This window comes from Moschus berezovskii, chromosome 19 (assembly GCF_049115385.1).
Source record: "Moschus berezovskii isolate FMDL1 chromosome 19, NW_MosBer_1.0, whole genome shotgun sequence".
NCBI lineage: Eukaryota > Metazoa > Chordata > Mammalia > Artiodactyla > Moschidae > Moschus > Moschus berezovskii.
In genome coordinates this window covers 15,948,142-15,972,388 of record NC_142478.1, presented here as the reverse complement: position 1 = coordinate 15,972,388, position 24,247 = coordinate 15,948,142, and the positions used below count along the sequence as shown (strand labels likewise).

Sequence of the window (24,247 nt, the reverse complement as noted above, 5' to 3'; positions counted from 1 at the left end):
TCTGTGTATTAGATGCATGTCTTTGGGGAGCTTTCCTGATCTAGCTAATGTATTTCATTCTCCTGTCGGGTATACATTACCATTGTTAAGGCATATTTGGTGGATTAAATATTCAGGTTAGTCAAGTTTTAGGATCAGAAATAGCAACCCCTGGGACTTCCCTGGTGGTCCAGTGGCTAAGCCTACATGCTCCCAATGCAGGTGGCCATGGTTTGAACCCTGGTCAAGGAACTAGATCCCACATGCCACAGCTAAGATCCAGCACAATTTATTTATTTTTAAATAAAAAGTAAATATTAAAAAAAAAAGAAACGGCAATCCACTCCAGTATTCTTGCCTGGAAAATTCCATGGATGGAGCCTGGAGGGCTACAGTCCATGGGGTCACAAAGAGTTGGACATGACTTAGTGATGCACTGACAACAAATACTTTAACTAGCATCTTCTTGTAGTAAATTAAAATAAGCATATTAGTCACCTCTGTCTTGCATGACGAATATTCATATAAGTAAATAAGTTCAGCAGTCTGTCCATATAAAGCACTGATTTAAGATGTTATCTCAAATGTATTTCTTCTTGTGATCTTTGAAATTTTGATTCTGTATGGAAATTTGGAACCAGAATTGCTGAAATAACAGTGTTGTCAGAAAATCAGACTATCAGAAGAAATGACTTAATTCTGTCTTTTCCTTTGCAGGAAAATTATGCATAGAGGTTACCCCCCAGAGCAAAATAGCCTGGATTTCTGAAACTCTTTGTATTGGCTGTGGTATTTGTATTAAAGTAAGTGATATTTTATTTATTGTATTAAATTGTAACCTAAAAATGAAATCTAAAAATTCTGAATACATTATAACTTTTTAAAGAGCCAAGTATGAAACAGTGAAAAAAGAATACAAATTTAGAAAAATGGTTTTCTTATATCAGTAATATTATTGCAGTTTCAATTAATTAAGCCACCCCATTTAAACATGATCCTTTAAAAATATAAAAGTTATCCTTGCTGTATGCAATTTTGTAAAGGCATTTCCAACCAAAATTAATTTCTCTTTTTCACCCTCTTATGAGAAGAACATTCTCCAAATCTTTACCAGAACTTTTTGGAAATATAACAAAAAACATGAGTCATATATTGTTTTTTTCAAGTCTGTTTAATTTTAAATTCACACTTTTAAATAAAAATGGACACAGCCAAAAACTTTTCTCAGTTTAACCTAATCCTGGAGTGCTGCTTTTGCTGTATTCTTTTGTTGTTGAATTTATCCCAATAGTGTAATTTTTCAAAGTGCTTCAGTTTTTGTTTTATTGAGTAGTTTGATTAGGACTTTTTTTTAAGAGTGATGGATTTCCAACTTTGGTTCTTAGAAGATATTTAGGAGCCTGAGTATAAAGTTCTTAAATTAGTTATTTTTTATTTGCACATAATATATTTTAGAAAGGACCTTTCCTGGAATATGGCTACCACCTATAATTTTTTCTAATTAGGCTCAAGTATATTTTAAATTGGTTTCTGAATTTTCAGTTAAGTATCCAGAAGTACCAAGCTTGGTACCTGAAAGTGTTTTTTCTTTTGATAGTATAAGCAGGAGATATTTCTTCCAGCAAATATTTTTTGCCTGCCAATGTTGTGGGTGCTGGAAATCTTATTTTGAACACTATATTTGATTTTATTTTCTTTCTTGGCTGCTATAGAATATTGAGATTCCAGAATTTCGGTATGTACTCCATGGCAGAAAAGATAGTGATGTAATGAATCTCTCTGGGGAGAGGGGTAGTGTATACTCCCTGAACACTTAGGATACTTGTAATGCAGCATGTATATGAACAACATGGATATTTTTTCTTTGAAGATTAAGAGAAGTTTAAATTACTTGCAACCTATAAAAATTTTATGTACATTGATGGAATAATAGAGAATTCTGCAAATGGCAGTGACTCCATTTGTAAAAAAGAAAATCTTGCATAAGGAATTAATAATTTTGTTAGAGGTTGATAAGAGTTTTGTTTTTTAAACTTCTGTGTTCTTATAACTTAGAAAATGAGAATTCACTGAAATCTTTGTATATAGACTTTTGAATTAGTTCCCTAAGCTCATTGAACCGTTCTATTAAACAGATTTCTAATCTGCATTTATACATTTTGCTTGTACTCTTTTGGTTTTATCTGTACTTCTGAGAGATTTTTCTAGCCATATTACCACTCTTAAATCACCTTCCAGTTTTTACCATTCTTGTTCCTTGGGCATTTATCTGATTGACAGTCACCATTTGAATAAGTTTTTCTATGAATAAATGTTTTTCTTTTTATGTGAATTTACTCACTTGGAATGTGAATATCTTTTTCATGTGGGATGGTTAAAAATCAAAATGGAAAGACATTAGTCCTTCCTCTGTGCAGATACTATTCTAGCTGTTGTTGAGATGTAAATAGACCAAGAAAGGTACAAACCATGACCTTAAAGGACTTTACAAAGTTGAAAAGGAAGCATACAGAAGACAAGAAGAAGGAAATAAAGGGAAGACATTTCTCATTGACTGTATATGAAATTGTACACTCAATAGAAAAGAAAGATAGCACCAAGTCGTGTCCAACTCTTGCGATCCCATGAGCTGTAGCCTGCCAGGCTCCTCTGTCCATGGGATTCTCCAGGCAAGAATACTGGAGTGGGTTGTCATTTCCTTTTCCAGGGGAACTTCCCGATGTAGGAACTGAACCCTGGTCTCCAGCATTGCAGACAGAAGCATTACCGACTGAGCTATGTCGGATAATCAAGTGTTATCTTGCTCTTAACCTTCTTTTATCTAATAATAATTTTTAAAAAATGCAAAATTCTATCTCCAGGTCTGTAAGGTTTCTCACTGAGTGTTGAACAGATTAAATCTGCAGCATTTTGCCAGTTACTGTGGGGAATACAGATTTATTAGACACAATTCTTGCCTTCGAGTAACTTAACTTTTCTAAGGAAAGGAAGTGAAACAGTACTTAACATCTCTGTGAAACTCCCACATTTGGAAAATTAATTATAAAAACTTCTTAATCTGTTTGTTTTAGTCATGCATATATTTCTAAAAATTAACGGAAACTTAATTCTTTATTTTAAATAACAGAAATGCCCCTTTGGCGCCTTATCAATTGTCAACTTACCAAGCAACTTGGAAAAAGAAACAACACACCGATATTGTGCCAATGCCTTCAAACTTCACAGGTATATTTCCAAGTCAGCATTCTTCTTTACTTCAGTCAAGAGTAAAATACATTTGGAATTTTCAGAGAAATACAAAAATGGAAAAAAAGTGGTAATAACTTTTGCATCCACTAAAGGAAAATATAATAACATCATGCATTGTATATATCAGTGGTTCATTCAAGCCGACATTAAAATTACCTGAGGGTCTTTTAAAAGTACTCATGCCCAGGTAATTTCAACCCAGTTGAATTACATCTTATCTCTGGATGTATAGTCTGGACGTTAGTAAGTTGAAAAGGCTCCCAGGTGATTCTAGTATACAACTGGGGTGAGAATCATTGTTGTTATAAAATCCTTCTCCCCAAAATAATTTTTAAGGGACCTTGTGTTGATTTTATTTATCTATTAATCTCATGATCTACAGAGAATATTACTCTGAACTTCAACATATACTGTTATTGACAGGCATTCTTTGAGATTTTTAATCTGCTGAATACTAATATTTTGAATCTGGGAGTCTAGATTTAACTAATAAAAAGGTATTACTCGACCTGCCAGCTTTAAGGGGCCCTACTGCAGCAGGGAGTATGAAGTGGAATATTTCTGGTTGATGTGGCATTTCTCTCCTTGTAAGTAAATGGCAGGCCAAAAAAAAAGAAAGAAGGAAAAAGACTGTGAGGTTGCACCTGCTCTGCAGTTTTGTACCGAAGCATTTTATTGTACATTAAAACAGCCTTATATGTAAAGAAAAATTGTTACTTTAGACTTTGAGTGAAAGTTGAATAAATAAAATTTGGAGTAATATTGGTCATGGATGCATTACTAACGATTAACAGTTTAAGTTAATCTTGGCTGCTGTTTTTGTTTTTTCCTAATAGCCAATAATATCTGGCATATTTCTCTTTTGGCTTATTAATGAATGTGTGTGGAGTGCAAGTGCATCAGAAGACATCGTTCTGGTATTATGTAGCTTTTTCTACCTAAGTCTGAGTTGTTTCATTTTTGTACACTTGTGACAGGTTGCCTATTCCTCGTCCGGGTGAAGTTTTGGGATTAGTTGGAACTAATGGTATTGGAAAGTCAACTGCTTTAAAAATTTTAGCAGGAAAGCAAAAGCCAAACCTTGGGAAGTATGATGTATGTATTACCACCTTATAAAAATGAGTATCTTGGGTCAGTTTTATGAGGCTGTGAAGGAGAGAGTATGTGTGATTTTATTTTTTAATGTTCTCATTTTCAAGATTATTTGTGTAATTAATGCTGAGAAACTATAAACGAAACTGCTTTTTAGTTAAAAAATGTGTTAATGCTACTTAATTGATAATTCTGAGATTTTGTAAACTTATGAATTGGTGTTCCTTGATTTGAAAAAAAAAATCCACCTCTGGTATTATTAGTATGTTAGAAGCAAAAGTATTCTATTTAGATAAATGTTCTATTTTGTGTAAAATTTATCCTCTTTGCAATTGTATTACTAAATTCAGATAACTATACATACATTTCTAGGATCCACCTGATTGGCAAGAAATTCTGACTTACTTCCGTGGATCTGAATTGCAAAATTACTTTACCAAGATTCTTGAAGATGACCTAAAAGCCATTATCAAACCTCAGTACGTAGACCAGATTCCCAAGGCTGCAAAGGTCAGTTGCTTTTTAGAAGATATGTAGTGGATATTACAAATATTGGTGGACATATGAAAGATAAATCAAAGTAAACTTGTATTAGTTTATGACTCTTCTTAATATTGAAGGGATTAGTATTGAAGGAAAATAATAGTAACTGTTACTGATATATTGTGACAGGGGACAGTGGGGTCTATTTTGGACCGAAAAGATGAAACAAAGACACAAGCAATTGTATGTCAGCAGCTTGGTAAGTGTTTATTTTGTGTATGTGTTTTAATAGGCAGTGAACTTAACTCATAAAGATTGATATTTTTATATGGATTACTGAAATGGGATAATCTCTAGTAATTGTCATACTTTCAGCTGAAATATTCAAATGCAGGATTACTGAAATGGGATAATCTCTAGTAATTGTCATACTTTCAGCTGAAATATTCAAATGCAGGATGATTTGCAATGCACATTTTACCCTGAAGAGGTAAAATAGAATAACATTAAAGACAATTCCTCTTATAGATTTAACCCATCTGAAAGAACGCAATGTTGAAGATCTTTCAGGAGGAGAGTTGCAGAGATTTGCCTGTGCTGTCGTTTGCATACAGAAAGCTGATATGTAGGTTACTTTATATTCTTGTAAATCTTATCCTTACTTTAGACTTTTTATTTATAATGCTGCTAAAAGAGCAGTGGTTTGGGATAAGTTGTTAATAATAGAAGGAGTAGTGAATGTTTTAACTTTTGAGTTAAGATGTTGAAGCAGCTCTGCATCCATTGCCCATTCCCTTGTTACTCCATCAGGGGTAAAAACTTTACAACTTATGAATTCTAGAGCTTTTTAATATAAAGTCAGGTATTTTGTAAACTCTCTTTATACATAGGAAGATTATTTTTTTAAGATGTAAGTTCTCCAACCAGGCCGGCAAGGTTTTTACTAGTTCAAGTGGAACATGAGGTCTTTTAGGTTATCCTAAATCATGTGAGAGACAAATGTAAAGGCTAGTTTCCTTCCTACCTTTTAATGCCTCTTTTCCCAGATATTTTTTGCCCTCATCTTTTTCCACACTTCTACTCTGGCATCCAGTGCAGGCTATTTTTTCTCCATAAAGTATTCTGTAATTCTGTGCAGGGCCCTCCTTTCCAAAAACTGTTTGCTTTATTGCAACTGACTTCAGCCAATTATAAGAGAAGCAGTCTGAATTACTTTAGAATATATCAGAATAGTTTTCATGAGGAGATAACAGTTTGTAAGTTAGCCTAATCTGCGAGTCTCTCCCCGGACTTGATATGCCATCTTGCTTTTCATAATTTCTTCCTTCTACTTCTGAACAGAATACAGAAAGTTTTACCATTATTGGATTTTTGTTGTTGTCAAGTTGGAAATATTTCAGTGCTTTAACATGCAGGATAGAATTATCATACTTGCCTTTCATATTATGTTTGCTTTTCTTTTTTATAGTTTCATGTTTGATGAACCTTCTAGTTACCTAGATGTCAAGCAACGTTTAAAGGCTGCTATAACTATACGATCTCTAATAAATCCAGACAGGTAAGTAAGATTTGGCATATGCCTATGCTGGCTGTTTGAAAAGTTTTACAGATTTCTAAATATTCAACACCAGGACCATCAATGTCATATACATGTGCATATATTCCATCTTGGTTTTTGAAGCTATCACTTGAACTTAAACTTCCTATGTCTAGAACAGAAATTCTTAATGCAATATGCATTTACTACCAATCCTGTTTCTAGGGAGCCTAAGAATACTCTGTAGTGATATGCAAATTTTTGACATATTTATGGATTTCCAGGAAGCAGATCCTTAACTTTTGTTAGATCCTCAAATGGATATGTCACTTATATACATCATTTAGAACAGAGAAATTCCAGTTTTCCCAGGTCTTTACTGAGCACAAAAGAGTTCTTAAAAACTTCTTAAATAGTCACAACATCGTGTATTCGTAGGATGCTGTTGTAGTTTGCAGAGTTTTTATATCCGTTATCTCATCTGAGCCTCATTAATCTTATAAGTTAGAATCTTTAGGTGGTATTCCCATATTGCAGATGAAGAAATTTAAGGTCAAAAGAATTAGTTATTTCTAGGTTTTGAATTTATGATATGGCAAGACTATGGCCAGAACACAGGGTGTTTTTCCTGCATAGCATTTTCTGTTCCTCTCTTTAGAAGTTGATTTCATAACTTTTTTCATAAGAGAAATCCCTGGGTTGGATCAAAAAGCAAACAGAGAAGTATAAATTACAAGGGAGAAACAAGGATGGCTTTCCTGAAAGGCTGTGCTTGTCTCTGTAGTAAGTCTTGAGCTTTAACAACCATTTGTGGGCAGGTAGCAGGGCCTTCTTTTGAATTATCACACAAAATGCCAGGGCTCTCAAACAACTGCTTTCTCAGCAAAAGAGTAAACACATGAGGATGTCAAGGAAACACTCCTGTCACTCAGTGAGAGCCTTGGGAATGGAGGGATGGTTCCCCTTCAGATCTGTTTATGGACTGGCAGCTCACATGGATATAGAATTGAAATTTATGTAATCAGGGAAGTCTAAAAACCCTCCATGCTAACAAAGTAACAGAGAGTCCTGGAATCTTCAGTTCTGTGCGTTCATTTGCGTAGATGACGCAAATATAAAAACACTCTAGAGGCATATGCTCTCAACCCTGGTCACACAGGATTTCTGCAGGTAAAGCTAAGAGCTTTAAACCCAGGGTTATAAATGATAGAAGGAAACTGTACAAGTGAGACAGTAAACACAACAAACAGCAGGATTTAGATCTTCAAGAACTAAAAGTGACATTCTCAAAGAGACTATAGTATTTAAGATAATTCAAAACATAAAGATTTAAAGCTCTAAGAATATAATACTACAAAAAAAGTAACAGGTAAATGTTTAAAAAACCCAAACAAATCTAGAAATTAAAAATACAGTCATGACATTGAAAACTCACTGGACAGATTAGACAGGTTAGGGACAACAGAAGAGCATCAGAAACTTTAAAAGTTGACCTTGAGCAAGCTACCAGAGTACAACAGAGAATGAGATGGAAAAACAGGAGGGAGATTCAAGGACATGGAGAATAGAATGAGATAGAGAACAGAATGAGAAGATGATTACATATGTCTTTATAGGTGTCAGAAAAGCTGTGAAAAGATAATGGCCAGGTATTTTCGAGAATGACTCCTTAGATTCAAGGAACAAATGATTCCTGTACATCCTTTGAAGTAAAACTTAGAATATCAGTAATAAAGAGACGACGTAAATGGTGATCATAATTTTCACTCTGTGCATAGGTCAGGGCATTACGATAGGCTCTTTGGGAAATTGTTCCTGTTGTTTAGTCACCAAGTCATGTCAACTCTTTGTGACCCCATGGACTGTACCCTACCAGACTCCTCTGTCTGTGGGATTTCCCAGGCGAGAATACTGGGGTAGGGTACCATTTCCTTCTCCAGGAGATATTCCTGACCCAGGGATTGAATCCACAGTTTCCTGCATTGGCAGTTAGGTTCTTTACCACTGTGCCACTAGGTCAGAAGCCCCTTTGGGGAATATAAGAGTATAAAATGCCTTCCCAATATTCAGGGACCTTAGGATCTGGTAAATTAAAGAATACATAAGCAGAGAAATAAAAGGATACTAATTTACAACCAGGTGACATGTATTCAGTCAAGTCACTACTGTCTACGTTATGAGATGGCGGTACATAGTGATGAAAGGGATAACACACCAAAACAGATTCGATTGGCAAAGTGGAGAAAATGATTGTTAGACGCTTTCTCAGTTGTTCCAGGCCTTGATTTTATAGGAATAGGGTCAAAATAATCTCTTTGTAGTGATAGACTTGATAATGAAGTTTCAGGAAGTATGTCTGCATTCTGAAATTCTATGATGTATCAAGGCATCCTTTCCCTTCAGTCTGTAATGCTGTAAAAAGATTTTGAAGATCATATCCTCCAGAAAGCAAGAAGAAATAAAGGATGGATTAGTGAGAGGAACAATAATGCAAGAGGAAAATTAAAATCCATCAGATAAACCAAAATTAAGTGTAGGGTATAAATTTTCACAGCATAGATTTCTCATTATGCTGTAGATTATTGTTCCAAACCCTCTGAAAATAGAGTGAGTCTTCTAAATTTTTTTAATAACATTTTGGACTTCTGCATAAGATTCATATGAAAGTAGAGAAAGCAGGAGGTGTGACTTATTTTTTTTCTTTTCAAAAGTACATTAAAAACCACTAGATAAAACTATTCTGCCATATACTGGACCTTGAAGATTTCAGTGGTTAAAAAAAAGCAGAGAATTATTCCAAGTAATGGAACATTGCCAGTAAAGATACCAAGGCAGGATAAGTATTGGCTCACTTGGGTGATTTGCCATTTTTATTGATGCTTACCACTGTTCAACAGTGGGGGAAAGTTTATTTATTTGCACATTAAGAAGGGTGTTTCTCCTGGAGGTAGAATTTGAGGTGAACCTTAAAGAGTTACGTAGGACTTCAACAGATGTGGATTTTAGGCAGGAGACCCTTTTGATCATAGACTAGCCCTTAGACACAGAGATAGAAGAGGAGATAATTCAGGAAACAAAGATCCATTTTTCAGTATATCCTATATACAAATTTAATAAAAGAATGTACAGATACTGTGGTTCAACTCAAGATTTTTTGACTTTACAGTGTTGTGAAAGCAGTACATATTCAGTAGAACTGTACTTCAGAGTTTGGTATTTTCTTGGTCTGGTGATGCTGAGCAACAGCAGCAAGCCACAGCTTTCAGTGAGTCACATGTTTGGAGGACAGACAGCTGGTACCCTTACCACCATTCCGTTTCTCACTTTCAGGGTAGTATTCAACACATTACATGCGATAGTCAACACTTTGTTTTAAAATAGGCATTATGTAAGTGTTCTGAACACATTTCAGGTAGGCTAGGCTAAGTATGGTGTTTGTTAGATTAGGTTAAGTATGATGGATTTATCAGAGTGTAACTTTATAAATTGAATATCTGTAGTAGCTATAGTTTTGGAAGGTCTTAAAAGAAGGTCTAAGGATGTTAAATTTGTTTCCTTTGGAACTAAGAGCCTTATCTGGGGACCTGAAGAAAAAAATAAGATTTGTTAAAAGCATATAACGATATTAAATAGAAATATGACACCCTGAATTAGAATCTCGATAAAGAAAACAATGAATTAGACATGCTTGACAATTTAAACAGTATATCATTGTGAATCAAATTGAGTCAATTTTTATGGGAGTAAAGATTTCATGAAATGATTAAATGATTTCATTAAAATAAAAATATGGCTGGTTTTTGTACAGAAAGCTGATAAATTAAGTTGGAATTTGATGTCTGCAGGTCATTGCTTTTTGAAAATGTTAAACGGAGTTGAATAGGAATGAAATACTGTGTAAAAACTTTATGACTATTTATTTGCCTGATAGTTTCTGTTTTTTTCTTACTAATTAAAAAGTCGTGTCCTGTTCCATCCCATTTATTAAGTTCTCCAGTACCCACACTAACCTGTTTCCTTCCTGACTTTCACTAGGTTTTTATCACCTGTAAAACATTTTGCTACGTAGTCTTTTTGGTATTGTTTCATATCAATTCCTAGTCTTCACAGCTAAATTGAAAGTTCTCAGGTTGAGGACTATGTCATATTCTCTATGCATCCCCTACTACAACTATATTGCAACTAGTGTGGGACAGGACAAGTAGAAGGGTTTAATATTTAATACATAAATTGAATAGCATAGTAAACAGTTTAGGTCTATTATATAATTATTTCTGCTTTGTAAAGTTTAAAAATGCTTTTAAACATTTTTAGTTAAACATTTAGCAAAAAATGTTTATTAGCAAAACATTTCATATATTCATAAACTTTCATGTTAACTTTTTTCTTTTAGTTTAGGAAAACCATTTGAAATATGAACATTGATTAGAGTCTTATTCCAAGAAAATATTTTCTAACTTGTTTAATGTGGTCTTTACAGTTAATTTTTTTTAATGTATTTATCTTCCTAAAATTTCCACTATAGTTTTTTAAAGCTATGTAAATGTTTTAATTATAATTAAATATAATTTTAATTATATGTTGTATTACATTTTTAAATAAAAATCTATATTGATTTTCAGATATATCATTGTGGTGGAGCATGATCTAAGTGTATTAGACTATCTCTCTGACTTCATCTGCTGTTTATATGGCGTACCAAGTGCTTATGGTGTTGTCACTATGCCTTTTAGTGTAAGAGAAGGTAACTTGAAAAACTTTTCACAATGCTCTTTCACATTAATGCTTAGAAAATGTATTGTTGATACTAAGTAAAGTGTTGCTGTCATATTACTCATCCAAAACTCTGGCCTTATGAAATGTAGTCTCACAATAGAATATACATACATAAGGTTATATATCCCAGTTGTTAAACATAACCTATTTCTTTGTGGAGGAGTTTTTGTTGTGGCTAAAAATATTCTATCAGTTTCACTATTTATTTGCTATACTAAAGTGTTCTTTTATATTTTGGCCTCTGTAGCATCTCTCTATTACTAGTCATCTTCAGCTTTATCTTTGACAGGCCAGTACCAGTAGGAAAACTCTTGAAACTCATTTAGTGCTCATCTTGTTTTCATGTTTCAAATTTATCTTTAATCTGTGTCCTAAGTTTGTGGACCTAAGGCTATCCAAAGGTCTAATAAAATAGTTAAATATATTATAGTCTGGTGAGTGACTAAAATTCTAATACAACATTTCAGTATGTATATTTTCACTTATTCCTACTACTTGCAGGAAAGAGGGACTGTCTCTCTTTTCCATGTGTTTTCCCTACCTAAGCAAGTTGCTGCTGCTGCTGCTAAGTCACTTCAGTCGTGTCCGACTCTGTGTGACCCCATAGACGGCAGCCCATCAGGCTCCCCCGTCCCTGGGATTCTCCAGGCAAGAACACTGGAGTGGGTTGCCATTTCCTTCTCCAGTGTGTGAAAGTGAAAAAGGAAAGTGAGGTCGCTCAGTCATGTCTGACTCATAGCGACCGCATGGACTGCAGCCTACCAGGCTCCTCCGTCCATGGGATTTTCTAGGCAAGAGTACTGGAGTGGCTTGCCGTTGCCTTCTCCGACCTAAGCAAGTTAGGCAAAACTAAAAACTAGCTTACCACTAAGTGGCTCCTGAAACAAAATCAGTACGCTCTCCACCTGGTATGCCTTCTTCCTTTTAATTTCTTTCCTGTTTTCCTTCACTGCTTCCTCACTCCTATTTTTACTTTTTATGTTTCTTCTCTCCAGCTATGCCTTAAACTAATAATCTAGACATGAAAGGTCTCCTTAGTCCATATCTTGAAAATCTGCCATATTCTATAAGAATAATTATTCGTGTAGCCTTATAGTTCTCTCAGTTGGACAGACTTTTCTTTTTTTAAAGCTGTAAAAAGGGTATAAATAGTTTAAGATGTGGGGAAGGACTTACTATCCCTTATCTACCTATATATTTGAGATAGATACTATCCATCTATTGAGATATATTTTAAGAAAAAACTTGTGAGATTGCCCAGTTTTCTTACCAGTAGTCTTACGATAGCAGAAGCAATTACTGTTTTATTCTCCTCAGTTAGCAACTAATATTAGAGTAATCTACTTTCTGCTTAAAGTATTAAGTAGTTCTAGAATCATATTAATAATAACAACATGGATACCTGGCAGTCACTTTTCATAATTCTAGTTAGAGAAAAGTGAAAGTCGTTCAGTCATGTCCGCCTCTTTGCGACCCCATCAACTATACATATACAGTCCATGGACTTCTCCAGGCCAGAATACTGGAGCACGTAGCCTTTCCCTTCTCCCGGAGATCTTCCCAACCCAGCGATCAAATCCAGTGTCGCGCATTGCAGGTGGATTCTTCACCAGATGAGCCACAAGGGAAGCCCTGAAAGTGAAAGTGGCTCAGTCATGTCTGACTCTTTGTGACCCATTGTTGTTAATTCTGTATAACTATATAATTCTAGTTACAGATGCCATGTCTAATGCATGTGCTAAGAAATAGTTCCTGGTGAGGTTTTAATGTACCCTATCCTTTAAAACTATTGAACTAACAAACTGCACTTAATCTTTCTGCTTTCCTTTAATATGCTGAAATTAACACATTATATGTAAAAGCTCTTTATGAACTATAAAGGAATTTTAGCTTGAACTCATTTTTAAATTAAAAAGAGAACATTGCAGTTGGAGTGTATAAAGCTGATTTGTTAATTTTTTTTTGTACAAAGTCACTTCTCAATTCTTAAATGACTTAAGATTAAAAATGCTAATTTGGGCAGAATAAATGGATCTGTTGATTTGTTCTGTTAGTATATATTTATTGAGCACCTGTGTTCTAGGCTGAGAAGGCCTAGATGTGGTTCTTAATTGCAAATGAAATGAATAACATCCTTAGACTTTCTTTCAAGACCTTCTGAAACTTCAGCTACTGTTCTTCTGTTACACATAGCAAACACAAAAACAGATCTTTTCTTTGTTTCCCAAATAACCCGCATTTCCATCTCTGTACATCTGCCATTGTGGTTCTTAACAACTTTAGTATGGAGGGATTTTCATGTACCAGCATGTTAGTTTTTGTTTGGTTATTAAAATCTGTTTAGATTATGGTGTTCGTACAGTGAAGCCAAGAAAAGTTCAATGAAGTTCTTAAAAATCTGCAAAGTTAATCTGAAAACAAATGCAGTAAATCATAAGTTCATCATATGGTTATGTCTCACATGAAAATGAATACTTATAACTTAAATTCTTAACTTTTATTTTATATCTATAAAAATACTCCATTTTGTCATTTTTTTTAAATTACAATTTTTTATTTTAAAATACAGAAGAAATGGCATCAGAGCCTTTCACATAAAATCTGATGGAAAAAGTCATATAAAAATCACATAATAATGAAAAGATGTGCTTTGTGCGTGTTTGTATATATAGGCATGTATATGTGCATGAATTAAACTTAGTATTAGATACGTGAAACACCATGTCTCACTGCTTGCTCTAAGTCCACAGAAATTTAAATCTATGTATAGATTACTCACAAGAGAACCTAGGGTTAGGTTTTTATATGATAATTTATTGCTGTGGGAAAAGTTTAGTCTTTAATTGATCTTTGCTAATCTATTTCTATAACTTCCCAATAGGCATAAACATTTTTTTGGATGGCTACGTTCCAACAGAAAACTTGAGATTCAGAGATGCATCACTTGTTTTTAAAGTGGCTGAGACAGCAAATGAAGAAGAAGTTAAAAAGATGTGTATGTATAAATATCCTGGAATGAAGAAAAAGATGGGAGAGTTTGAGTTAGCGATTGTAGCTGGAGAGTTTACAGATTCTGAAATCATGGTGATGTTGGGGGAAAATGGTAAGTTTCCCTTATTCTGTGATATTTGAAAGTTGATTGTTTATCCACTAACTGAATTTTAATTACTCTGAAAATTTTTGACTCAGTTATATTATAGGTCTGGGAACTAGATTATTCCTATATTTCTCAGTGTGGTTCACATTTTGTGACAACGTATGGTTTAACTTGTTTTTTAATCAAGTTCATATTTCTTATTTTGTTAACCTTCAGTGAGAATTAGATCTTTTTCTAAGCTGGTTTTTCTATGTATATATTGATACAGGTGACATTTATTCATCCTAGAAACTGACCAGAAAGGAAAGAATAAATTGGTAATTCTAAAGCAGTCTAGTTTAAAATGTTTTCCTTGAAACTTTGTAAATAGTTGTATTACTGACATTTTTAAGTAATAGGTTATTGTCATAAATATAGTTACGATTTTGAGTGCCAGATACCTGGCATTTTCGTGATTTTTAGAAAAAGATTGGAATTTTGTGTTTACATCATAACAAAACTGTGGAAGAAAAAAATTTTATGAAGATTGTTGCAGTGTACCAGTCTTTAGTTAATATATTAGTCTTTAGCTGGGTTGCAATTAAATATTTCATGTTAAATGGCCTTTATGATGACGGTGTCAGTCATAACAGTTATTGTCCTGTTTTAACAATACATTGTGTTCATCGATACTTTAGCTAAAAATGTCTTTCAAGAACTAACCCGACTTTATAGACCCATTTATTAAAATGGCCATTATAAACTTTAAATAGTATGTATTCCTCCTAATGAGCTTAGAATGATACTTGAGAGGTGAATCATGAAAGTTCAAGTAATTTTCTGTATAGCCTTCAGAATTCTGTATTGTCATATTTTTTCAAAACTAGTTTCCCAGTTACAACCCAGTAATGCATAGTGATTTACTCTCAATGTGAAACATTTTTCAAATCAATTTGTTTTATGTTGCCAGGTACTGGTAAAACGACATTTATCAGAATGCTTGCTGGAAGGCTTAAACCTGATGAAGGAGGTACAGTTGTAATGTTGAGTTTTTTTACTCTTTTCCATGTAGTAGACTCTAAAGATCTGAGCATTTTTCAGTGCCTTATTTATTTGCATTATTTTGCAGGGGAAGTTCCAGTTCTAAACGTCAGTTATAAGCCACAGAAAATCAGTCCCAAATCAACCGTGAGTTATACTGGTATTTTTTTTTATTATTATTATTAAAGAAGAGTTTATATGTCCATATACCTAAAGCATTACTCTTACACTGTATCAGAATGTTTCTCCAAATCAGTTTCTGTCCAGGGCCCCCCAAGTGGCTCAGTGATAAAGAATCCGCCTGCCAGTGCAGGAAACAAGGGTTTGATCCCTGGGTGGGTAAGATCCTCTGGAGAAGGAAATGGCAACCCGCTCTAGTATTCTTGCCTGGCAAATCACATGGACAGAAGAGCCTAGCGGGCTACAGTCCATGGGGTCACAAACAGTTGGGCATGACTGAGCAACTGAGCACACACACACAGGTGTAATAAGGTGGCTGCTGCTGCTGCTAAGTCACTTCAGTCATGTCCGACTCTGTGTGACCCCATAGATGGCAGCCCACCAGGCTCCCCTGTCCCTGGGATTCTCCAGGCAAGAACACTGGAGTGGGTTGCCATTTCCTTCTCCAATGTGTGAAAGTGAAAAGTGAAAGTGAAGTCGCTCAGTCATGTCCAACTCTTAGCGACCCCATGGACTGTAGCCTACCAGGCTTCTCCGTCCATGGCATTTCCCAGGCAAGAGTACTGGAGTGGGTTGCCATTGCCTTCTCCAATAAGGTGGCTAAGGAAGATATTAAGACTACTACAGTCCTTAATTTCATTTCCACTACTGGGAAAACTATTTTAAGTCTGTTTGGCATCTTTTCCCAAAATAAATCTTCAAAAACCTAATGTGTTTTGGTGGTGCAAATGACATCAGGAAAGTGAAAGGCTACCCACAGGACTGGAGAAACTGTTTGCAAATTATATATCTAATAAGGTACTCAATCCAGAATATATAAAGAACTCTTAAAACTCGAGTTTTAAATGGGCAAAGGATTTGAATAGACATTTTTCCAAAGAAAGGAAACAAATGGCCAGTAAGTACATGAAAAGATGCTCAGCATTGTTAGTCATAAAGGAAATGCAAATTGAAGCCACCGTGAGACACCCTATCACACCCACTAAAATGACTTCAGTCAGACAAGAACAAGTATTGCTGAGGAATATAGAGAAATTTGAACCTCATAGATTGCTGGTAGGAACGAAAAACAGTAGAGCCGTTGTTATTCAGCCATAAAAACAAGGCACTGATATATATTACGATATGGATGAGACTTAAAACATTGTGAAATTAACTTCCTTTGATTTCTGCAGGTGTTGTAATGAACTTATTAACTATAGTATCTACATTCAGTACCTCAGTACTCATATTGAGAATATTTATGATGACTTGGCTTACATTAAAAATGTCATCATTGATGTTTTCTATAAACTTAACTTTTTAAGTTCTCAAGACATCTTATATTCATCCCTGTCATACTGTTGCACATTTTGTGTTACTTCCCAGATTGCCTGAGATGACTTGATACACATATTGACCTTTAGAAGTATTCCTGGTCTAATGATTTCTCCCTTGAAGCAGTCATTTCTTTCAGATTTTAAGATTATTGCTTTATTTTTTTTACCTGGACATGATGGGTTTTTACTTTTTTAAATCTCAAAACATGCCGGAGCTGATAGATAAGCATCAAAATACTATGGATATCTGTTAGCAACAAATTGTTACACATTTGCTGTGTGGCTTAACTTTGTCAAGGTACATAATCAGAATAGTTTTGTACTGAAATAAAATTTGAATACTTTTCCTTTAAAAACAGGGAAGTGTTCGCCAGCTACTACATGAAAAGATCAGAGATGCTTACACTCATCCACAGTTTGTGACTGATGTAATGAAGCCTCTGCAAATTGAAAACATCATCGATCAAGAGGTACTCTTAAAATAATTTTTGGTGTTTTATCATTTTAAATGGTGGATATCTCTACATGGTTTACTGAACTTCTTCTGCAAATAGGTGCAGACATTATCTGGTGGTGAATTGCAGCGAGTAGCATTAGCTCTTTGTTTGGGCAAACCTGCTGATGTCTATTTAATTGATGAACCATCCGCATATTTGGATTCTGAGCAAAGATTGATGGCTGCTCGAGTTGTCAAACGGTAATATCCTGCTCATAAGAGTATTACATGTGATCATAGGTACTAGCAGACAGATGTGCTTAATAGAGCATTTGAATATTTGATGATATAAAACTAAGATTTCAAAACCATGTGTTTTAGTTTCATACTCCATGCTAAGAAGACAGCCTTTGTTGTGGAACATGACTTCATCATGGCTACCTATCTAGCAGATAGAGTCATTGTTTTTGATGGTGTTCCATCCAAGAACACAGTTGCAAACAGGTAAACTATTTTCTAAACTATTCAAAGTGATTATAAGTTCCAACACTTTTCTAATCAGCATATAAACATTAGTCATACTATTTTAAATTTTAATAAGATAAACTCTTGAAGTGATTTTGTAACTCCCACGATTATTCATATACTATATTGGATGACACGGGTTAGAATAGTGGGTTTTAGATTGTGGTATAGCACTGACCCAGGGGAATAAGGATGCAGAACTTTGGGCCCCTCACCTTCTCTTTCTGGTTATGTTTTGTCTGCTTCATTATTTGGGTACGTGATTCGCCCAATTTCCAGTGTTGGTGGTAAAGCTTACTATCCCCCAAATATCTGGTGTCAAATGTACAGCCTAGTTTAAAATGAATGATCTTACCTCTCCTTTTTCTTTAATTTCTCCTTACTGACTTGATAGAGAGCACCTGAAATATAAAGAAGCCTCGCTTTCACAGTTTATGAGAAAGTTCTTTTTTTAATGAGAAATTTATTATGCTTTTAGTGCTTAAATCTTATTAGATTGAACTATGAAATTATGGATATTCAACTGTTTGACCTATAAAAACAGTAAGTTCATGTGATTCCAATGCAGTATTTCCTGGTTTAGGGAGGAATGGATTTGCTATTTGAATAATTCATCCAAGAAATAAAAGTACTTAAGTAAACTTCTTAAAATTCTTTTTTTTTTTTTTTTAATTTAAGAATCGTCAATTATTCGAAATAATGTACTTTGTTAGGGAAATTTCTTAGACTGGTGAAAAGAAAAGTGAAAGTGTTAGTTGTTCAGCTGTGCCCAGCTCTGCGAGCCCATGGACTGTAGCTTGCCGGTCACCTTTGTTCATGGGATTCTCCAGACAGAATACTGCAGTGGGTAGCTGTTCCCTTTCTCCAGGGGATCTTCCCAGGGATCGAACCCAGATCTTCCCCATTGCAGGTAGATTCTTTACCATCTGAGCCACCAGGGAAGCCTTCAAATGATGATCCTCCCTTTGTATTTAAAAAATACTTAAAATGTTCCACAAGTATGATATGATTTAGGATGATTTTACTATTAGTTTACGTGAGAAAAAATGATTAGTATAGAAATAGTATGGAAATTTTAAAAGGAATTATTACTAAAAACCATTATGTTGTACATAATCTTTTCAGTGCCAAATTTCTAACGTAACTGTACCTTCTCTGTTAAATTTTCTTCTCCCCTAAAAGTCTTAGATTTAAAATTCTGCAATCACCTAATTTTTCTAAAGCAGTACTTCTGGCTAAATGTTTTTTCCATATCAGAAACATGTTAAACTGTGTTTGTTTTGCACAAAAATATAGCCAAACTGTTCAAGCAAAGACATTTTTGAATATAGATTTATAATATACTGTGATTATACTATTATTGAGATGACTTATGATTGAGGAATTAGAAGAAACAGTTATTCTTAATAGTCTTCTTCGTAAAAAGTAATTAAATTGGGGGGACGGTAAAAGTCAATTATAATTGATAGATTCTATTTTTCACCCTAGTCCTCAAACCCTTTTGGCTGGCATGAATAAATTTTTGTCTCAGCTTGAAATTACATTCAGAAGAGATCCAAACAACTACAGGCCAAGAATAAACAAACTCAATTCAATTAAGGTATGTAAAAAACATTATCTCAAATCACAGATAATTTCTCAGTGTAAATAGTTGAAAAGTATGTTTTGAATTGAAGACTATGTCATTAAAATTCTGTCATTTCCTTAGTTCTGAGATTCATGTTCTTTGCGTTTTGTCTCTGATGGCATACATCAGTCTGGAAGGCAGCGCTTGTGATAGAGCTGCCACTGCTGCATTGTCTCTTTGAGTCACACCCATTGTACTACTTGTGTTGAGGGTACTTGCCATTTAAAGCGTTTTCAGGGAAATTACACTTGAAATAGAGTTTTTACAGTTTTTTTACCCTTTTTTTGTGCTTGCATAACAACAACATGATTAAAATGTATATTTTAAGAGTCTTAAACAGACTTCTTCAGTGAACATTAAATTCTAAACAATGAAACAAAATATTTGGTTAAATCTGCAGTCTTCTAATGGGCAGGTTTTTTTTTCCTTTGTGGTATATAAAGTAATTGTGCACCCTATACTTGATGTTAAATACGGTTTTTAGAAAGCAGTCATTTCTTCATCGCCCCCCAAAAAAAGCTAAAAAAATGTTTCTGTGTTTCTTGTATGCCTGCAATGAATGCCTCCTTAAAGCACAGCTTCCGTGTCATGGCCCTCTAGCCATCACTCTTTCGTATTTTACTCCCCTAGCTTGGCTACTAAAACGTGAGCCCTTGGAAAGCAAGAGACACAGTGCATACCACTTATTCTTAAGCACCTAACAGAGTGTCTGGATGCCTTTAGCCTTCACTATAATATTTTGTTTGTTTACTCTCTAGCCAGGATAATGAAATGCAAGTTTTAAATTAAAACTGAATAGTTCCTTGGTTTTGAGAAGTGAATTAAGCAGAAGAAAGGAACTAAATTTTAGAGCACTTTCATAAGAATCTCTTCTGAAACCTTACCCTTTGTGTTGTAGTTTTCTTGAGTAGAGACTCCGTTCAGTCCCCAAGTATACTTATTCAGGATAGTGTCTGTATCAATTCATCCTAGATAATCACACCTGAGTTCTAATAAGGGAGCTGCTAGGCAGATAGGTAGATGGCTCATTACTGCTGCTGCTGCTGCTGCTAAGTCGCTTCAGTCGTGTCCGACTCTGTGCGACCCCATAGACGGCAGCCCACCAGGCTCCCCCGTCCCTGGGATTCTCCAGGCAAGAACACTGGAGTGGGTTGCCATTTCCGGCCAGTCTGCAAATGGTACTGGGAAAAATTATTTTTATATACATTTTGTATACTAGGCAGTTCCCAAACTGACATGGTTACATTTTTATCAGGAGCTTAAAGTTAAAAGGCTGAAAATGGAATTTTAATAGTTTTTTTGGAAACAGAATTTTACATAGCAAAATTTCATATGTGTAAAGTATTTTATGTAAAGGAATTTTGGGTGAGATGTACATCAAAGAAGGTGTCTTTGGTAGGTGGTAGAGGTGGTTAGCAGAGTAGTAACCTTGCCTTTGAGCAATAGGATGAGGAACTTCCAGAAGCAGCCAGTGAGTACAGATGAGATTGTGTGACGCTGCTGTAAGCACTGTTAATACTGTGGGTAATCCAGCCCTGGCATACCGGAGAATGGTGTTGATTTCTGTTGCATCTGTGTTGATTTCTGTTTGCTTCTCTTTGTTTTTTAGGATGTAGAACAAAAGAAGAGTGGAAACTACTTTTTTTTGGATGATTAAAGTGAATCTGAGAATATCGATAAGCCATTTATTAAGAGAAACATTTATTGGGATTTTTGTCGTATAAAATTTAAATCAGGTTTTATACACCACATGCTCTAGAGCTTGAAGTATAATTTACTTACTGTAACATCAAAAGCCAGTTGTGTTGTAAATTATTCTGAATACAGAAAATGCCATTTTCTGATCTTGATGATAGAACCCTTTTTGTGCATAACATTCTAAAATGAAGACATTTCAAGCTATACAAATTACCTCCAGGTTTCCATAATGTATAGGAAAATTTTCAGTAGGTTTATTATATATTCATGTACCAAATGCTGAGCAGTGTTGCCCCCTTTTAAAAATCTTGAAAAAGGTTTCTGCACTTACATGGTTTGCCAAGTATGCCGTTAATGAAACTGCCCTTATTTTAAAATCCAGTTGATGACTTCACTGATTAAATTTGATAAATAAACATCAGGATTATATTTATTTGTTTTCAGTCTTTGCATTAAACTGTCAGTATGTTTAGACTTTCAAAGGAAGATTACTGCAGAACACCACTGCTGGAAACAAACTATTACCAACTTTAGCATTGTTTACAGTGTTTTTGGTGCTTATATATCTTGAGCAAAAAAAAAATCATTTCAACACACCCTCCTCTTCCCCACCCAAAAAAAAAAAAGACCCTAACTTGATTCTGAATTACATGTAGCATTCCATAAGATTCTATATTCTGTAAATATTCTCAAAATGTCATTTTTTATAAACATACCTTTGTGTAATCACTGATCAAGATTTAGGAAAAAGTATTTTAAAGAATGTTTGTTTCCCTTAAAAGTACAGTACAGGCTCAGAATCTTTATAGAGTTGGTCCCTAAGCATCTATGTGTTTTTAAACTTCCACAGATTTCTGATGGGCAGCCAAGGACTGTAGCCACTTTTCCTAAAGGCAACAGTGCCGCCGAGGAATGCCCAGATAGCAATACAAATCATCCCTTGGTACCAAATATATTTATTTCTAGGTTTTGAACATAGAGGATATTATCTAAATCTGTTTGACCTTTTTTCTTTTTTTTTCAGTTTTAGATAGTGTGTAGCAGGAGTTCTAAAAACTGATCCAGATTTCTTGAACAGTGGGATACCTGTAGTGTGAAACCACTTTCAAGTATACTTCTGCCTAATGCCCTGAACTGGGACCAGCTCATACTACAAGTGGGAAAAGGCATTTAGGACATAGACAAACTTCTAGAGCTCCCTGAAACTACGGAAGCTTTAATTAATATGCAGACAGTTGGCGGAAAGTGGTTTAACAAAGACCCATTAGGCCTTTTAAAAAATTAATTTATGTGAGTAATCTATGTTTGTTGTGAAAATTTCAAATATATAGAAATAAATGGAATAAAGAATGATTTCCCTTCATTTTACCCTCCCGGAGGTTACCAGTGTTTGTTTAATAATATATATCCTTTCATGCTTTTTAACTAAGTGTGAATATGTAAAGGGTTTGCTTTGTACATAAATGGGATTATATTAAAATAAGTAGTGCCTATTTTTAAGGATAGGTTAAACTTGTGAATGATTATTTCAAATATATTGAATAAAATAAGATAAAAGCTATTTTTAATTATTCTGTACTATGTAAAATATTTTTGATATAAGAACCCAGTTCTTTCTGCTTATTGCTGATATAGAATATGTATCAATTCTATTGTTTTTCATGTAAATGAAAATTTTAAAAAGGAATTCGATGTTACTTAAAATTTTGTACAGGTATAGAAAAGGACTTAAAATATTAACACAAAGAAAAGTGTTTTATAAATTTCTATTACCAACTGAAATACCTCAGTGCAGATGTTAACTCTCTTAAAAAGAATGAGACTGCTCAATTATATCATTTTATCCTGGTTAGAAAAAATTTCTAAGCAAAAAAGCATGGTGCAACCTAAGTTTATTATAAGACACCACTGCTTATGAAAATGCACAAAGTACTAAAATACATAAAAGGACACTCAAAAACAGTGCTTTTGAGAAGGATAACTTGGTTAGGAACAGAACAAAGGAAACACACACTCACCCCTTTTGCCTTTTGAATTTTACATTTTGTACATATCAGCTGTTCATAGTTAACACAGCATGTAGCAGTCTAAAAACGTAGTGTATATGCAACTTTAGTTAACCTGATTTTACACCATAGCATCTTGAAGCCCAGTACCTTCTCTTGCTTACAAATTCAATGTGTAGTTTGGTGTCTGACATGTAGTTTTGCTTACTGTGTTGAAGGAATCAATCTACTCATCACAGAGGTTCTGTTTCTATAGGAAGACTAGGTAACTACTTTGGTTACGTAATTTCAGTCCCTCATTAGTATTTCATGCTCATATATGTAAAGCCCTCAACCCCAGTGTCTGGTGAGTTATGAGTACCATATGGTTCTCAAGAGAGAGTTCTGGGTTGGAGAGTCAGAAAGGGCTACAAAAGAGGAGGCAGCTGCAAGGGAAATAGAACCTGTAAAGATGGTAAAATAATCCATGTGAACCAGAAGAGAGGTCAGATGTATCAGCATGGGCACCCAAGAGCTTAGTGAGAGGAAAGGATAATACAGGCAAGAGTGTAGTGAGCTTTCAGTGCCTTCAAGATTTAAGGTAGAAGTTTTTACATGGTCTGAGTAGGAATAAATGAGAAAACAAAACCAGTTCGGGAAACGGAATTATCAAATAATCGGTTCAGCAGCTTGTAATTCTTTTTCATTTTATAACTTACCAGTAACTCCTCCCTTGCCTAATTGGTAGGATAAGACGTGTGCTCAGCTGCAGCTGGTGGCTCATAACTGGGCTAAGTCCATCATGACAGTCTCTTCATAATATCCTAGTTGCTTGCAGCTCAGCATGCCATGTTGACCAGGTCTAGCCAATAAGCTGAACGAAGCCTCTTGGAGTTTCTGGAAGCCCTTTTGCTTTCCTAATAAAAAAGAGATACATCTGGTACACTTTGTGGCTGTGTTGTGCCCACAAGGTGACGAAAGGGAAATGCTGAGAAAGTCACAAGGTGCCATCAAACACCACACAATGCCAACAGCCACATTCCTTCCAGATTTCTTAGGAAAACAAATCCCTGTTTAAGCTGATAAAACTCACAGATTTCCCTTGAGGTAAGAACCTTGGCTCTGAGGTCTCTTCAAAGGCTTCCCATTACTAGTGCCAGGGGACTGGATGACCAGCTCAGAACCACTTTTCATCTTAGCTTGCAGATTCCTGGACATCAAACCTAATTAAACAAGTATGACTA

At 34.8% G+C, this 24,247-nt stretch overlaps 1 protein-coding gene across 2 annotated transcripts in view; it reads left to right on the top strand.

The window, feature by feature from the left end:
- Nucleotides 1-22,368, top strand: part of ABCE1 (ATP binding cassette subfamily E member 1) — a 31,120-nt gene extending 8,752 nt beyond the window's left edge. For both annotated transcript variants that reach the window (XM_055405726.2, XM_055405728.2), the window contains exons 3-18: nucleotides 697-782; nucleotides 3,107-3,204; nucleotides 4,206-4,323; nucleotides 4,693-4,830; nucleotides 4,993-5,062; nucleotides 5,332-5,428; nucleotides 6,272-6,361; nucleotides 10,963-11,084; nucleotides 13,998-14,219; nucleotides 15,163-15,222; nucleotides 15,322-15,380; nucleotides 17,092-17,202; nucleotides 17,287-17,429; nucleotides 17,550-17,672; nucleotides 19,182-19,293; nucleotides 20,930-22,368. In XM_055405726.2, the coding sequence (XP_055261701.1) occupies nucleotides 697-782; nucleotides 3,107-3,204; nucleotides 4,206-4,323; nucleotides 4,693-4,830; nucleotides 4,993-5,062; nucleotides 5,332-5,428; nucleotides 6,272-6,361; nucleotides 10,963-11,084; nucleotides 13,998-14,219; nucleotides 15,163-15,222; nucleotides 15,322-15,380; nucleotides 17,092-17,202; nucleotides 17,287-17,429; nucleotides 17,550-17,672; nucleotides 19,182-19,293; nucleotides 20,930-20,977 (1,697 nt within the window). In that variant the 3' untranslated portion in view covers nucleotides 20,978-22,368. The remainder of the gene's footprint in view (nucleotides 1-696; nucleotides 783-3,106; nucleotides 3,205-4,205; nucleotides 4,324-4,692; nucleotides 4,831-4,992; nucleotides 5,063-5,331; nucleotides 5,429-6,271; nucleotides 6,362-10,962; nucleotides 11,085-13,997; nucleotides 14,220-15,162; nucleotides 15,223-15,321; nucleotides 15,381-17,091; nucleotides 17,203-17,286; nucleotides 17,430-17,549; nucleotides 17,673-19,181; nucleotides 19,294-20,929) is intronic.
- Nucleotides 22,369-24,247: the final 1,879 nt, after the last annotated feature.